This window comes from Oncorhynchus nerka, linkage group LG7 (genome assembly GCF_034236695.1).
Source record: "Oncorhynchus nerka isolate Pitt River linkage group LG7, Oner_Uvic_2.0, whole genome shotgun sequence".
Taxonomy (NCBI): Eukaryota; Metazoa; Chordata; class Actinopteri; order Salmoniformes; family Salmonidae; genus Oncorhynchus; species Oncorhynchus nerka.
In genome coordinates, this window is record NC_088402.1 from 47,688,919 (window position 1) to 47,707,665 (window position 18,747).

General features: G+C 44.8%; 2 protein-coding genes across 7 annotated transcripts in view; both read left to right on the forward strand.

Annotated features, from left to right (window-relative positions):
• LOC115117932 (serine/threonine-protein kinase WNK2-like) overlaps positions 1-4,818 on the forward strand; it is a 131,570-nt gene extending 126,752 nt beyond the window's left edge. Inside the window, 1 exon segment of the mRNA XM_065020562.1 lies at positions 29-4,818. Within this exon segment, the coding sequence (XP_064876634.1) occupies positions 29-352 (324 nt within the window). The 3' untranslated portion in view covers positions 353-4,818.
• Positions 4,819-6,393: 1,575 nt separating this feature from the next.
• LOC115131860 (peregrin-like) overlaps positions 6,394-18,747 on the forward strand; it is a 54,132-nt gene continuing 41,778 nt past the window's right edge. For 2 of the 6 annotated variants that reach the window (XM_065020563.1, XM_065020566.1), the window contains exons 1-2: positions 6,394-6,709; positions 7,920-8,701. In XM_065020563.1, coding sequence (XP_064876635.1) covers positions 7,965-8,701 — 737 coding nt within the window. In that variant the 5' untranslated portion in view covers positions 6,394-6,709; positions 7,920-7,964. The other 4 variants (XM_065020567.1, XM_065020569.1, XM_065020565.1 and 1 more) reach the window with 3 other exon arrangements.

Consider the following 18,747-nt stretch of genomic DNA (forward strand, 5'->3'; position numbering starts at 1 on the left):
TGTTAAACATCCCCTCTGGTTCTTCCAGGTGAGATGTCCCATCCCTCCAAATAAGTTCCAGCTGCCTTTGTCGTGCCCGCTGACAGCTGCTTTAGGCCCAGCCATGCCCACTGCCCTGAGCTCCAACCCCTCTGCCATGCTCCAGCCCGGGTACATGGTACCAGCAGGCCCCTACGGAGGGGTGGTGCCCGGCCCCCTATACCCCCAGCAGTGGTCTGGTATGCCCAGCCCTGTGGGGATGATGGGGGCAGCGGGAGGGATGCCCTACCTCACCATGGCCAACCCAGGGGTGCAGGCCTACCCCCTGACCCTGCACAGCCCTGAGAACGTCCCCAACACCAGGATTACCTAAAGTGACAACTAGCACCTCCCTGCACCCACTAAACCCCTATCTTACCCCATCGCCCCTGATGTTCAACAGACTGCCCCCAGATGTTCCCCTCTATCCCAGCACACTCACATCAGGACTGCCTGACTAACACGTTTTAACTAATCCTGTGTTGCTATCCTAACTCCACTCTGTCCCCCCTGGTTCTCACTCCAGGGTTACAATTGTAACGAAATCAAACTCTTAAAAACTTTTAATAGAGTGATGGGCTGAAAAATAGAGTAAAGTAGGGCCCACACAATTAAATGCCCCAACAAATGGCTTATGGGTCATTCCACCTCAAAGCACAAGAAAGATGATTTCGACACCCACCATCTGATTGTGCTGAAATATTTTCTGTAGTTAGAAACCTGATATTAGCATTCCTGAAAATGTTTTTTGAGATATAATTTGATCTCTGAGAAATTAAGCTAATTGCACAAAAATGTGCCATTTTAAATGTATATGATTCATATAATCTTCAATAAAAATAGTACCTAACATCCGATTTGGACCATAATTCTTCATGAGAATTAGTAAGACGTGGTATACAATAAAATGACCAAAAGCCACCCACGGACCCATGTGAATCTTTTTTCCCCTTTTCACAGAAATTAGCCTTTTGAAGTCTCTTGCATTATTTGAATTTTATATTCCTTTTTTTTTACATTTAACCTTTACTTAATGAGGCAAGTCAGTTAAGAACAAAATCTTATTTACATTGACGGCCTACTGGGGAACAGTGGGTTAACTGCCTTGTTCAGACCAACAGATTTTTACCTCGTCAGCTCGGGGATCCTTTCGGTTACTGGCCCAACGCTATATAACCACTAGGTTACCTGCCGCCCCATTTACCATCGATTTAGTGTGAAAGTACTCTGTTTTTCCCACTAGATGCCACTGTTTCTGCTACTGCCACACCCTTTAATCAATTTTGCTGGTCTCTTGTCTTTTATTAAATGGATCACAACATTTTCTTTGTAACTTTTTGTAGAAAACCAATAGCTTTTGCTCATGATGAAAATAAATTGTATGGAAATCCTCACAATTCAAGCAAAGTCCTCCATTAATGTAATTGTTTGTCCTTCTCTTAATCTGTGTCCAGGAAACAGCCCCTCTGTGTGGTTTATTCCGTTAAAAAAACGTTTAAGATTAGTTAAGTCATTCCGGTTGAACAAGCAAATCATTAGGCTACAGCGGTTCTAATGGTTTCAATGTCATGGTCTCGAATGGTCTTTAATGGTGAAAGTCCTAAACATAGTGTTTTGCAATTGTATGGTGTTGGGTTGTAATGGTAAATGTCACTTATCACACTACATAGAGATGTTTTCTAAAAGTATTATTTTTTAAGATACAAGTGCAATGGTTTAATATTTTATTAGGATTGTCACATTTGCATCACCAGACAGTTTCTCAAGTGTTGGGCTTGTAGGAAAAGTCTTCATATTGCACCATAAGGACAGGCCTCTCAGGGGGCTGCCATTTGTTGGACTATTCAAGAAGAGTTATAGGTTGAAGCATTAGGTTTCTAAGAGAAGGACAAACTGAATTGCTTTCATGGAGGACTGGCTTGAAGGATGACCACACAATCTATTTTCATCATGAGCTGTTTTTGTTCTACCCAAAGTTGCAAAAGAAAATGTTGTGATCCATTTAATAAACACGAGAAACCAGCAAAATTGATAAAGGGTATGGCAGTAGCAGGAACAGCGGCATCTAGTGGGAAAATGCTGGTACTTTCACAATTTGTGGTAAGTAATACAAGCTACTTCAATGGCTAATTTCTCTGAACAGATTCACAAGGAATACATTACATGGGATGAAGAAGCAATAATAATCCAAGCCGCAGCTCCATACTACTTGTCAGACATAGAGAACTGATAGTGTTTACTTGTTGGGGTGAGATTGGTGTGGGGGGGTCTGTGGGTGACCATGTTATTGGATTCCTCATGTCTTACTCAATGATAGGTAGAAGTTTGGTCCAAATCGGATGTTGGGTACTATATGTATTGAATATTACGTGAATCCTATCAATTTAAAAAGGGCTAATTTGCTTAATTTCTCAGAGATAATTTTTTATTAACAAAATAGTGTTGCGGGTATGCTAATCTTATCGGTTTCTAACTATAGAACATATTTCAGAACAATCTGGGATGGTAGGTGTCATGGCTTGCTGAAATGACATGGAACGACTCTTATGTGTTGGAGCATCTGGTCCCTACTTGACTGTACTACTCACCCCCTCCAGTGTTTCTATATGCAGGATAATCCTGCTCCACTCTTAGATTGTGGTTTGATGCTTTATTAAAGAGCAACACACGTGTAAATAGCCTGTGAGCTTGTAAATATCCAGTGTGCGTGTCAATATACTTTATACAGCACCGGGAGTTTTCCTGTGTGTATGTATACGTGTGTACAGTATAAATGTTCTGTGTGTGTCTGAGTACCTACTGCTTTTAGCTTTGGTCTTGTCTAAACTCACAGCCATACTTTATAATATCAGCGGTCACAAATGTGATGTTTTCACCAAATCCGTCATAAACGATAAGTAGTCATGTTTTCAGATAGATTTTTATTGTTTACTAATGTTTTGTCAACCTTAAAACACTACATTAGAAATCAAAATTCAATGGTTTAAGATGATAGGGCAGGAGACCTGTATTTTAAAGTGAAGTTCTCTGAAGGAGTGTAGTGCCTTGAACATTGATTTTTCTGTCCGCATTTTCTTTCCGCAACCAAGAGATTTTATTTTGCGGTGGCTTTGTGTCTTATTTTTATTTTTTTCTTGGTTTACAATTGAATGCCCTTGTAGCACTGCACTATTAACACAGTATATGCTTTTATTCAAGTAATAAAATCATGTTTTTAATCTTTGTTACTCCCCACCCCTGTGACATTTAGAACGCCATAGAGGTGAAATGTACAGTTGCCCTGTGGGAACAGACAGTTGATGTACAATTTTTAAAAGTCAAAGCTCTCTCATTGGGCAGTGGGTAGTGTCCTAGGCATAGTTAGAATTCTTAGAATTAGCGTTCCCCAGTGGGTGGACCAATTTAATTTTCATTCTATATTTATAGAATGAGGGGAACCCGTAGTGTCCAGCTCAGAATGTAGCAGAGGCAGGTTTGCCGAGCAAGACTTAGTGCAATTTCACCTATCCACCTAGCTTTCGTAGCGGCCTTCCCACAAGCCTTACCCAGGAACCTGCAACAGGAGCTAGTTTCTTTTGTTGCCGTTTAGTTGAACCTAAGTTACAAATCACATTGAAAATGATAACAGCAGTTACAACTGCTAAATATTTTCTGTTGGGGCAAGAACATGGTTCTCCTTTTATTAGGCACATTATGGGATTTCTTTAGTGCAATCACCAGTTATTATTTACTTGTCTAAATTATTGCCATTGTTTTATGTTTCTAAGCTTGATTTTGATGCTGCTAGTGTGTCTGAGGTGGATCCACTGTAAGTATGAAAGGGAAGTTGATGTGTGTTTTATCTGCACACATGATGATACAGTGGAGTCCCTCCAGTAATAAAACCTTTGTCAGAGGGTGAGTTGTTTTCTCAATGAGATTATGTTCATGTCAAGCAGTGTTATTATATTGCCTTGTTGAAATGAATAAATGATGTATCATTTCCTAGGTGGTTATTGATGATAGCCTTGCTTTTCTGTATTGTTTTGAGTGTTTGATTTCTCTGTTCAGAATTAAGCATGTAAACTCCAGATGGATACTTGATTTGCACAACATGCCCAGTGCTTTAACTATAGCCTATAATATCAGTTCCAACACACCTATACATAATGAGGTTAACCTTCCCGCCCCTTATCCTCCTGACCACTGAAGAGCATGTCTGTTATTTTCCATACAGCCGTGATTATCATTACTATACAGCCATTTAGAAATGTCACAGCCACCACCACACCAGTGAAAGGTTGCAAGCACCCCAGTCCTGCCAAGCTGTGAATTGTACAGTTTTCCTGTCATTAATATATTTTGTTTAACTGTTTTGGGATTTCACGTCGGTGTATATTATTCCATCAATTCGGTTTGAATTGGACTTTTTATAGGATATAATGCAGAGTTGTCTGCTTTGGTGAAATACTTGCAGTAGTAAGAGATTTCTGTTCTCTGTTACTCGTTGTATCTGACATTACTGCTACACCTCCCTGTCTGTTACACTTAGTGAGCAGATCCATAGAAACTGATCGTATAGAGCAGATGTGGTTCTCTGAGGAATAGAGAATAATGCATGTTCTGATCATTGCATTTCTATCAGTTCTGAGTAACATTGCCTCATTGAATATGCCTGTAATTGTGGAAGGCTTGCACTAAAGCTCTGTGTCGGATTGCTTCTGCCTGCTATGTATCACCAGATTACCTTACCAACCCAGTCAGCGCACTCATCACAGACTGTACATGTTTAAAGAGAAATAAACATTATTTTGTGCTTGATGTTGATGTCTCTCCTTTGTTACTCAATAATCTAGATCTATTTAATATCTCTCATGCTATTTTTTTGTAAAGATTAAAGAATTAACCCATATTTCTGTACAGATGTGATCAATTATTGGGTTCCCTTCTTAACCTCCATTAACACTTTATTGGGGAAAGTGCACTATATTATGGACATTGCTTTTTTCCCCAGGTTTGTCCAACTGACACAACCCTTTCACTGCATCGTGGAAACCGTTCCTGACGTTAAATATTTTAATTCCTAAATATCTTTTCTCCAGAAAAGTCTGATTTTTAAATGGTCCTCCAGTGAAAATTCAGCCCACCTCCACTTTTTGACAGCCTGACTTATTATTATGGTATTAAGCGCCATGATAAAATTACAGTTATTACATTTGGCCTACATTACAACATTACTATTTTATAAGTGTAAAATTACTGTAATGTATATATGATTGGCCATATTTTTTTTAAATTAGGCAAGTCAGTTAAGAACAAACATTTACAATGACAGCCAAATCCAGACAACACTGGGCTAATTGTGCACCGCCCTATGGGACTCCTAAACACGGCTGGTTATGATACAGCCTGGAATCAAACCAGCGTCTGTAGTGACACCTCTAGCACTGAGATGCAGTGCCTTAGACTGCTGCACCACTCGGGAGCCTATAATAAACATATTTTCCAAAAGACATAGCCTATGGTGACCAAATCAAAATCACATTTTATTTGTCACATGGTTAGCAGATGTCAATGTGAGTGTAGCGAAATGCGTGTGCTTCTAGTTCCGACAATGTAGTAATATCCAACGAGTAATCTAACCTAACAATGAAAATGTATACTGAACAAAAAGCTGCTGAGTATTTCTGGTTGTGATTAACGCCCTTTTGTTGTGAAAAACTCATTATGATTTGCTGGGCCTGGCTTCCCAGTGGGTGGACCTGGCTCCTAAGTGGGTGGGCCTATACCCTCCCGCCCCACCCATGGCTGTGCCCCTGCCCAGTCATGTTAAATACATAGATTAGGGCCTAATTAATTTATTTAATTTTACTAATTTCCTTCAATGAACTGTAACTCAGTAAATTCTTTGAAATTGTTGCATGTTGCATTTATATTTTTGTTCAGTACCTATTTGACTGTAGCACTATGATATTTAATAAATAATGTCCCTTTGCCAGGCTAGACTGATCAAATAATCCATTTCAAAACTATCAGGCACGTGTGAACTGATCTATGATTTTTCATATTCAAATTTATGGCGCAAACCCTCCTTTTATGATTCATATTGGCAGATTCGCAAATGACACAAATAAATACGATTTAAAAAATAAAAAACATGATCTTAGATGTGTTAATAAAATGTAATACAGCCTATTTTATCCCCATGTTTTTCGTCTTTGGACATTCTTTAAAGTGCACATTTATCCAGATGTATATTAAAAGTTGCGAAACGGATCATTAGATTCGCCACATAGAAAAAGAACAACAAAAGGAAGCGAATTACCTTTTAATGGTGAAAATGTGACGCCACTTGACTAGGCGTCCAACGAGTTTCAAAATGGCATCTTCCTCAAACACAAAATAATGGTACACGTCGAAATTAGGCCCTTATTTCGACAAAAGCACCAAAGAACAAATACTCTATTTGACGAATGTGCCCACACGCGCCTATGGCGTACAGCAGTGGCTGCCGCTTTTGTTCGTTGGAGTTCCTGAATTAATACCATCACAATGAAATAACTAGGATATTGTGTTGTTTTTAAACCATTTCCCCCACATTTCTCATGATCAGATTGGGTTTTATAGAATTAATACATCGATCTGCAATCGCCCATTTACCGAGCTGGAATGAGAAATTTTGCAGCACCCTAGCTTCCAGGAGCCCTGAGTAGTAAGTGTTTATTAATTCAGAGCTAGATTGGCTATGTATTCGTGGTGTCTACAGATAAATAGGCTTACATCCGTAAGGTATTTTATGAATTTTGTCAATTGTAATTATTTGTGCTTTGATTTTTGTTACAATTTGCTTTTCGAGTCGTTTCAGATCCTTTAGCAAGATACGAAGACCCAGGATTCTGAGTGCCACCTTATCATAATGATTGTCTATTTATCTTTCCCTAGTAGTGAATGTAGAACTGTAGGTTTTTATTTAGTGAATAGATAGCGATCAGGTGACCACAGCGTGTTATATTGTAGTGGCTGATCAGGGTGAGGTCTAAACATTGTGGAGGGAAACATTGTAGCAAGCTGAATGTGTCCCATAACTGGAGCTGTCTGTTACAATGCATCACCTCGAGTTGTTGTAACCTATACGATTGGTTACAATGTTTCTCAGGCTTCTATAGATACAAAAGTATCATTTTGCTGAAAACTCCCAACAATAGTTGCAAGCTAGTTGCTACAAATAGCTGCAACACATTCCTTGGATCTTTGCGCTATCCAAATCATGGGCTAAACAAACAAAAATAGTTTACGTTGATTACTTTGCCATAGTTGTATATGGATCCTTAGGTAAATATTTTTATTACCGTGAGAGTGGAGTCTATGTCCAGGTTTTTAGAAGTTTGCTTTTTGATTGATAGACAGTTTCTGGTTGAATCAACCTTGAAATGCATCTGTTATCTGTAATCCAACATTCCAAACGGCTGTCAAATCGAGCTGTCTAACTACCTTTCTTTTGTCTTCAGTTTAAGATTGAAATCTGTTTCATTTGAAAATTAAGTGGTATGATGAGCAATATTGCAAGTAAAATGTCATTTGCAAAAATTAAAACTAGCAAGAAAAATGGATGCAGCTGTGCCATGGTAAAGTTGACAGCTCTCCAGCCACGTGCCTGCTGTTGGCGGCCTTGTTTTCTTGAAATCTGCAAGACAACATGGCATAGCTTTTAGGATTTCAAAGGGCTGAAGGCAATGGACACATTCTGTATTGTTTCCAACATAGACTGATTACTTTATGGACATAATACTACCCACTGGCATGTCTGTGTTTCAATAATGTTGGAGTCAGAGATGGCAAAAAGAAATTGGTGCAACATTTACATCAGGGTGCATCATCTCCCCTCCTCTCTCCCTCTGTCTATCTGTTTCTGTGTGTCTCAGATGTAAGCTTGAACAGCTCCTGTCCCAGCAGTGGCCATCTGCACAATGGGGCTGGACTTTGATGTGAAGACTTTCTGCCACAACCTCCGGGCCACCAAGCCCCCTTACGAGTGCCCCGTGAAGACCTGTCGCAAGGTCTACAAGAGCTACAGCGGCATCGAGTACCACCTCTACCACTACGACCATGACAACCCAACGCCTGTGCAGGCCATGCCCCAGAAGAAGAGGAAGGGGCGCCCCCCTCGAGTGTCCCTGGTTGGGGACGGAGAGGGAGGGGTGGGAAAGGGAGGTGGGTTGGGCGGGCAGGGAGCGAACACCCCGGGGAGTCCTAACCGGTCTGAGCTCTCCCACTCCCCAGGCAGGGAGACAATGACCTATGCCCAGGCCCAGCGCATGGTGGAGCTGGAGATCCATGGACGCATCCACCGCATCAGCATCTTTGAGAACATTGACGTGGTGTCGGAGGACGACAGCGGGGCCGAAGACCCTCCATCCTCAGGTGGAGGGGGATGTGGGGGAGGGGCGTGTAATGGGGGAGAAAGCGGGGGAGGAGGGAGTGAGGCAGGTGGCAACGGCAAGGACAGGCATGACACCCCTGCTGCTAACGCAGGGAAGGCCACATCTAAGTCTGGAAAGCACAAGAGTAAAGAGAAGAAGAAGGAGGTATCATCGCACCACCAAAGTGCTTCCTGTGGCCCGGTGGTCAAACTGCCTGAGGTGGTATACAGAGAGCTAGACCAAGAGAGGCCTGATGCACCCACAAGACATTCCTCCTACTACAGGTCAGTCACAGTACCACACGACACTGATCCTTCTACAGGTCAGTCAGTCACAGAACCACACGACACTCATCCTACTACAGGTCAGCCACAGTACCACACGACACTCATCCTTCTAAAGGTCAGTCAGTCACAGTACCACACGACACTCATGCTACTACAAGTCAGTCACAGTACCACAGGACACTCATCCTACTACAGGTCAGTCAGTCACAGTGCCACACGACACTCATCCTACTACAGGTCAGTCACAGTACCACACGACACTCATCCTTCTACAGGTCAGTCACAGTACCACACAACACTCATGCTACTACAGGTCAATCAGTCACAGTAAAACATGACACGCATCCTACTACAGGTCAGTCAGTCACAGTACCACACGACACTCATCCTTCTACAGGTCAGTCACAGTACCACATGACACTCATCCTAATACAGGTCAGTCAGTCACAGTACCACACGACACTCATCCTACTACAGGTCAGTCAGTCACAGTACCACAAGACATTCCTCCTACTAAAGGTCAGTCACAGTACCACACAACACTCATCCTACTACAGGTCAGTCACAGTACCAAACGATACTCATCCTACTACAGGTCAGTCGCAGGACCACATGACACTCATCCTACTACAGGTCAGTCAGTCACAGTACCACACGACACTCATCCTACTACAGGTCATTCACAGTACCACATGACACTCATCCTTCTTCATGTCAGTCACAGTACCACACGACTCTCGTCCTTCTACAGGTCAGTCACAGTACCTCACGACACTCATCCTACGACAGGTCAGTCGCAGTACCACACGACACTCATCCTGCTACAGGTCAGTCACAGTACTACACAACACTCATCCTACTACAGGTCAGTCACAGTACCACACGACACTCATCCTACTACAGGTCAGTCACAGTACCACACAACACTCATCCTACTACAGGTCAGTCAGTCACAGTACCACATGACACTCATCCTACTACAGGTCAGTCAGTCACAGTACCACATGACATTCATCCTACTACATGTCATTCACAGTCCCACACGACACTCGTCCTACTACAGCTCAGTCAGTCACAGTACCACACGACACTCATCCTTCTACAGGTTAGTCACAGTACCACATGACACTCATCCTTCTACAGGTCAGTCGCAGTAACACACGACACTCATCCTACTACTGTTCAGTCACAGTACTACATGACACTCATCCTACTACAGGTCAGTCAGTCAAAGTACCACACTACACTCATCCTTCTACAGGTCAGTCACAGTACCACATGGCACTCATCCTTCTACAGGTCAGTCACAGTACCACACACCACTCATCCTTCTACACGTCAGTCATTCGCAGTAACACACGACACTCGTCCTACTACAGGTCATTCCCAATTCCCAGTACCACACGACACTCATCCTACTACAGGTCAGTTACAGTACCACACAACAGTACTACATGATACTCATCCTACTACAGGTCAGTCAGTCACAGTACCACACTACACTCATCCTTCTACAGGTCAGGCACAGTACCACATGACATTCATCCTACTACAGGTCAGGCACAGTACCACATGACACTCATCCTACTACAGGTCAGTCAGTCACAGTACCACATGAAACTCATCCTACTACTGTTCAGTCACATTACTACATGATACTCATCCTACTACAGGTCAGTCAGTCACAGTACCACACTACACTCATCCTTCTACAGGTCAGTCACAGTACCACATGACACTCATCCTTCTACACGTCAGTCATTCGCAGTAACACACGACACTCATCCTACTACAGGTCATTCCCAGTACCACACGACACTCATCCTACTACAGGTCAGTCAGTCACAGTACCACATGACACTCATCCTTCTACAGGTCAGTCACAGTACCACACACCACATCCTCACTACACATGACCTAGTACAGGTCATCCTACACAGGTCACAGTACCACACGACACTCATCCTACTACAGGTCAGTCACAGTACCACACACACTCATCCTACTACAGGTCAGTCACAGTACCACACGTCATCCTTCTACAGGTCAGTCATTCACAGTACCACACGACACTCATCCTACTACAGGTCAGTCACAGTACCACACACACTCATCCTACTACAGGTCAGTCAGTCACAGTCAGTCACAGTACCACACGACACTCATCCTACTACAGGTCAGTCACAGTACCACCTACTACTGACACTCATCCTACTACAGGTCAGTCACAGTACTACATGACACTCATCCTACTACAGGTCAGTCAGTCACAGTACCACACGACACTCATCCTACTACAGGTCAGTCACAGTACCACACAACACTCATCCTACTACAGGTCAGTCACAGTACCACACGACACTCATCCTACTACAGGTCAGTCATTCGCAGTAACACACGACACTCATCCTAATACAGTTCAGTAACAGTACTACATGATACTCATCCTACTACAGGTCAGTCAGTCACAGTACCACACTACACTCATCCTTCTACAGGTCAGTCACAGTACCACATGACACTCATCCTACTACAGGTCAGGCACAGTACCACGCACCACTCATCCTTCTACACGTCAGTCATTCGCAGTAACACACGACACTCATCCTACTACAGGCCATTCCCAGTACCACACGACACTCATCCTACTACAGGTCAGTCACAGTACCACACGACACTCATCCTACTACTGTTCAGTCACAGTACTACATGACACTCATCCTACTACAGGTCAGTCAGTCACAGTACCACACGACACTCATCCTACGACAGGTCAGTCAGTCACAGTACCACAAGACATTCCTCCTACTACAGGTCAGTCACAGTACCACACAACACTCATCCTACTACAGGTCAGTCAGTCACAGTACCACACGACACTCATCCTACGACAGGTCAGTCACAGTCACAGACACCTACTAAGACATTCCTCCCTACTACAGGTCAGTCACAGTACCACACAACACACTCATCCTACTACAGGTCAGTCACAGTCACATCCTACTACAGGTCAGTCACAGTACCACATGACACTCATCCTACTACAGGAGTCAGTCACAGTACCACAAGACATCACTACAGGTCAGTCACAGTACCACACAACACTCATCCTACTACAGGTCAGTCACAGTACCACACGACACTCATCCTACTACAGGTCAGTCACAGTACCACACGACACTCATCCTACTACAGGTCATTCACAGTACCACATGACACTCATCCTTCTTCATGTCAGTCACAGTACCACACAACTCTCGTCCTTCTACAGGTCAGTCACAGTACCACACGACACTCATCCTACTACAGGTCAGTCGCAGTACCACACGACACTCATCCTGCTACAGGTCAGTCACAGTACTACACAACACTCATCCTACTACAGGTCAGTCACAGTACCACACGACACTCATCCTACTACAGGTCAGTCACAGTACCACACGACACTCATCTTACTACAGGTCAGTCAGTCACAGTACCACATGACACTCATCCTACTACAGGTCAGTCAGTCACAGTACCACATGACATTCATCCTACTACATGTCATTCAGAGTCCCACACGACACTCGTCCTACTACAGCTCAGTCAGTCACAGTACCACACGACACTCATCCTTCTACAGGTTAGTCACAGTACCACATGACACTCATCCTTCTACAGGTCAGTCGCAGTACCACACGACACTCATCCTACTACAGGTCAGTCACAGTACCACACTACACTCATCCTTCTACAGGTCAGTCACAGTACCACATGGCACTCATCCTTCTACACGTCAGTCAAAAAAAAAAAAAAATGTCTAAAAAATCCTTCTACAGGTCAGTCACAGTACCACACACCACTCATCCTTCTACACGTCAGTCATTCGCAGTAACACACGACACTCGTCCTACTACAGGTCATTCCCAATTCCCAGTCACCAGTACCACGACACTCATCCTACTACAGGTCAGTTACAGTACCACACACTACATGATACATCCTACTACAGGTCAGTCACAGTACCACACTCACTCATCCTACTACAGGTCAGTCACAGTACCACAGTCACCACACAGGTCACACACAGTCATCCTCCTACTACAGGTCAGTCACAGTCACAGTACCACATGACACTCATCCTACTACAGGTCAGTCACAGTCACAGTACCACATGACACTCATCCTACTACAGGTCAGTCACAGTACCACACGACACTCATCCTACTACAGGTCAGTCAGTCACACGACACTCATCCTACTACAGGTCAGTCAGTCACTACAGGTCAGTCACAGTACCACACACACTCATCCTTCTACAGGTCAGTCATTCGCAGTAACACACGACACTCATCCTACTACAGGTCATTCCCAGTACCACACGACACTCATCCTACTACAGGTCAGTCACAGTACCACATGACACTCATCCTACTACAGGTCAGTCACAGTACCACACTCATCCTTCTACAGGTCATCCACTCATCCTACTACAGGTCAGTCACAGTACCACACACCACTCATCCTTCTACACGTCAGTCATTCGCAGTAACACACGACACTCATCCTACTACAGGTCATTCCCAGTACCACACGACACTCATCCTACTACAGGTCAGTCACAGTACTACATGACACTCATCCTACTACAGGTCAGTCACAGTACCACACGACACTCATCCTACTACAGGTCAGTCAGTCACAGTACCACACGACACTCATCCTACTACAGGTCAGTCACAGTACCACACGACACTCATCCTACTACAGGTCAGTCAGTACCACACCACACTCATCCTTCTACAGGTCAGTCACAGTACCACACGACACTCATCCTACTACAGGTCAGTCACAGTACTACATGATACTCATCCTACTACAGGTCAGTCAGTCACAGTACCACACTACACTCATCCTTCTACAGGTCAGTCACAGTACCACACACGACACTCATCCTACTACAGGCCATTCACAGTCCCACACGACACTCATCCTACTACAGGTCATTCACAGTCCCACACGACACTCATCCTACTACATGTCAGTCAGTCACAGTTCCACACGACACTCATCCTACTACAGGTCAGTCACAGTACTACATGACACTCATCCTACTACAAGTCAGTCAGTCACAGTACCACACGACACTCATCCTACTACAGGTCAGTCAGTCACAGTACCACAAGACATTCCTCCTACTACAGGTCAGTCACAGTACCACACAACACTCATCCTACTACAGGTCAGTCACAGTACCACACGACACTCATCCTACTACTGTTCAGTCACAGTACTACATGACACTCATCCTACTACAGGTCAGTCAGTCACAGTACCACACGACACTCATCCTACTACAGGTCAGTCACAGTACCACAAGACACTCATCCTACTACAGGTCAGTCACAGTACCACACAACACTCATCCTACTACAGGTCAGTCACAGTACCAAACGACACTCATCCTACTACAGGTCAGTCGCAGGACCACACGACACTCATCCTACTTCAGGTCAGTCAGTCACAGTACCACACGACACTCATCCTACTACAGGTCATTCACAGTACCACATGACACTCATCCTTCTTCATGTCAGTCACAGTACCTCACGACACTCATCCTACGACAGGTCAGTCGCAGTACCACACGACACTCATCCTGCTACAGGTCAGTCACAGTACTACACCACACTCATCCTACTACAGGTCAGTCACAGTACCACACGACACTCATCCTACTACAGGTCAGTCACAGTACCACACGACACTCATCCTACTACAGGTCAGTCAGTCACAGTACCACATGACACTCATCCTACTACAGGTCAGTCAGTCACAGTACCACATGACATTCATCCTACTACATGTCATTCAGAGTCACACACGACACTCGTCCTACTACAGCTTAGTCAGTCACAGTACCACACGACACTCATCCTTCTACAGGTTAGTCACAGTACCACATGACACTCATCCTTCTACAGGTCAGTCGCAGTACCATACGACACTCATCCTACTACAGGTCAGTCAGTCACAGTACCACACTACACTCATCCTTCTACAGGTCAGTCACAGTACCACATGGCACTCATCCTTCTACAGGTCAGTCACAGTACCACACACCACTCATCCTTCTACACGTCAGTCATTCGCAGTAACACACAACACTCGTCCTACTACAGGTCATTCCCAATTCCCAGTACCACACGACACTCATCCTACTACAGGTCAGTTACAGTACCACACAACAGTACTACATGATACTCATCCTACTACAGGTCAGTCAGTCACAGTACCACACTACACTCATCCTTCTACAGGTCAGGCACAGTACCACATGACACTCATCCTACTACAGGTCAGTCAGTCACAGTACCACATGAAACTCATCCTACTACTGTTCAGTCACAGTACTACATGATACTCATCCTACTACAGGTCAGTCAGTCACAGTACCACACTACACTCATCCTTCTACAGGTCAGTCACAGTACCACACACCACTCATCCTTCTACACGTCAGTCATTCGCAGTAACACACGACACTCATCCTACTACAGGTCATTCCCAGTACCACACGACACTCATCCTACTACAGGTCAGTCAGTCACAGTACCACATGGCACTCATCCTTCTACAGGTCAGTCACAGTACCACACACCAATCATCCTTCTACACGTCAGTCATTCGCAGTAACACACGACACTCATCCTACTACAGGCCATTCCCAGTACCACACGACACTCATCCTACTACAGGTCATTCCCAGTACTACATGATACTCATCCTACTACAGGTCAGTCAGTCACAGTACCACACTACACTCATCCTTCTACAGGTCAGTCACAGTACCACATGACACTCATCCTACTACAGGTCAGGCACAGTACCACACACCACTCATCCTTCTACACGTCAGTCATTCGCAGTAACACACGACACTCATCCTACTACAGGCCATTCCCAGTACCACACGACACTCATCCTACTACAGGTCAGTCACAGTACTACATGACACTCATCCTACTACAGGTCAGTCAGTCACAGTACCACACGACACTCATCCTATGACAGGTCAGTCAGTCACAGTACCACAAGACATTCCTCCTACTACAGGTCAGTCACAGTACCACACAACACTCATCCTACTACAGGTCAGTCACAGTACCACACGACACTCATCCTTCTACAGGTCAGTCATTCGCAGTAACACACGACACTCATCCTACTACAGTTCAGTTACAGTACTACATGATACTCATCCTACTACAGGTCAGTCAGTCACAGTACCACACTACACTCATCCTTCTACAGGTCAGTCACAGTACCACACGACACTCATCCTACTACAGGCCATTCCCAGTACCACACACACTCATCCTACTACAGGTCAGTCACAGTACCACACGACACTCATCCTACTACAGGTCAGTCACAGTACCACATGACACTCATCCTACTACAGGTCAGTCAGTCACAGTACCACATGACACTCATCCTACTACAGGTCAGTCAGTCACAGTACCACAAGACACTCATCCTACTACAGGTCAGTCACAGTACCACACAACACTCATCCTACTACAGGTCAGTCACAGTACCACACGACACTCATCCTACTACTGTTCAGTCACAGTACTACATGACACTCATCCTACTACAGGTCAGTCAGTCACAGTACCACACGACACTCATCCTACTACAGGAGAGTCAGTCACAGTACCACAAGAGATTCCTCCTACTACAGGTCAGTCGCAGGACCACACGACACTCATCCTACTACAGGTCAGTCAGTCACAGTACCACACGACACTCATCCTACTACAGGTCATTCACAGTACCACATGACACTCATCCTTCTTCATGTCAGTCACAGTACCACACAACTCTCGTCCTTCTACAGGTCAGTCACAGTACCTCACGACACTCATCCTACGACAGGTCAGTCGCAGTACCAAACGACACTCATCCTGCTACAGGTCAGTCACAGTACTACACAACACTCATCCTACTACAGGTCAGTCACAGTACCACACGACACTCATCCTACTACAGGTCAGTCACAGTACCACACGACACTCATCCTACTACAGGTCAGTCAGTCACAGTACCACATGACACTCATCCTACTACAGGTCAGTCAGTCACAGTACCACATGACATTCATCCTACTACATGTCATTCACAGTCCCACACGACACTCGTCCTACTACAGCTCAGTCAGTCACAGTACCACACTACACTCATCCTTCTACAGGTCAGTCACAGTACCACATGGCACTCATCCTTCTACAGGTCAGTCACAGTACCACATACAACTCATCCTTCTACACGTCAGTCATTCGCAGTAACACACGACACTCGTCCTACTACAGGTCATTCCCAATTCCCAGTACCACACGACACTCATCCTACTACAGGTCAGTTAGTCCACACAACAGTACCACATGATACTCATCCTACTACAGGTCAGTCAGTCACAGTACCACACTACACTCATCCTTCTACAGGTCAGGCACAGTACCACATGACATTCATCCTACTACAGGTCAGGCACAGTACCACATGACACTCATCCTACTACAGGTCAGTCAGTCACAGTACCACATGACACTCATCCTACTACAGGTCAGTTACAGTACCACACAACAGTACTACATGATACTCATCCTACTACAGGTCAGTCAGTCACAGTACCACACTACACTCATCCTTCTACAGGTCAGTCACAGTACCACATGACACTCATCCTTCTACAGGTCAGTCACAGTACCACACACCACTCATCCTTCTACACGTCAGTCATTCGCAGTAACACACGACACTCATCCTACTACAGGTCATTCACAGTACCACACGACACTCATCCTACTACAGGTCAGTCACAGTACCACATGACACTCATCCTACTACAGGTCAGTCAGTCACAGTACCACACGACACTCATCCTTCTACAGGTCAGTCACAGTACCACATGACACTCATCCTACTACAGGTCAGTCACAGTACCACACACCACTCATCCTTCTACACGTCAGTCATTCGTCAACACACACGACACTCATCCTACTACAGGCCAGTCCCAGTACCACACGACACTCATCCTACTACAGGTCAGTCACAGTACCACACGACACTCATCCTACTACTGTTCAGTCACAGTACTACATGACACTCATCCTACTACAGGTCAGTCAGTCACAGTACCACACAACACTCATCCTACGACAGGTCAGTCAGTCACAGTACCACAAGACATTCCTCCTACTACAGGTCAGTCATAGTACCACACGACACTCATCCTACTACATGTCAGTCGCAGTACCACACGACACTCATCCTACAACATTTCAGTCACAGTACTACATGACACTCATCCTACTACAGGTCAGTCACAGTACCACACGACACTCATCCTACTACAGGTCAGTCACAGTACCACATGACACTCATCCTACGACAGGTCAGTCGCAGTACCACACGACACTCATCCTACTACAGGTCAGTCAGTCACAGTACCACATTACACTCATCCTTCTACAGGTCAGTCACAGTACCACATGGCACTCATCCTTCTACAGGTCAGTCACAGTACCACACACCACTCATCCTTCTACACGTCAGTCACAGTACCGCATACCACTCATCCTTCTACTACACGTCAGTCATTCGCAGTAACACACTACACTCATCCTACTACAGGTCAGTCAGTCACAGTACCACACTACACTCATCCTTCTACAGGTCAGTCACAGTACCACATGACACTCATCCTACTACAGGTCAGTCACAGTACCACATGACACTCATCCTTCTACAGGTCAGTCACAGTACCACACACCACTCATCCTTCTACACGTCAGTCATTCGCAGTAACACACGGCACTCATCCTACTACTGTTCAGTCACAGTACCGCACGACACTCATCCTACGACAGGTCAGTCGCAGTACCACACGACACTCATCCTACAACAGGTCAGTCGCAGTACCACATGACACTCATCCTTCTACACGTCAGTCATTCGCAGTAACACACAACACTCATCCTACTACTGTTCAG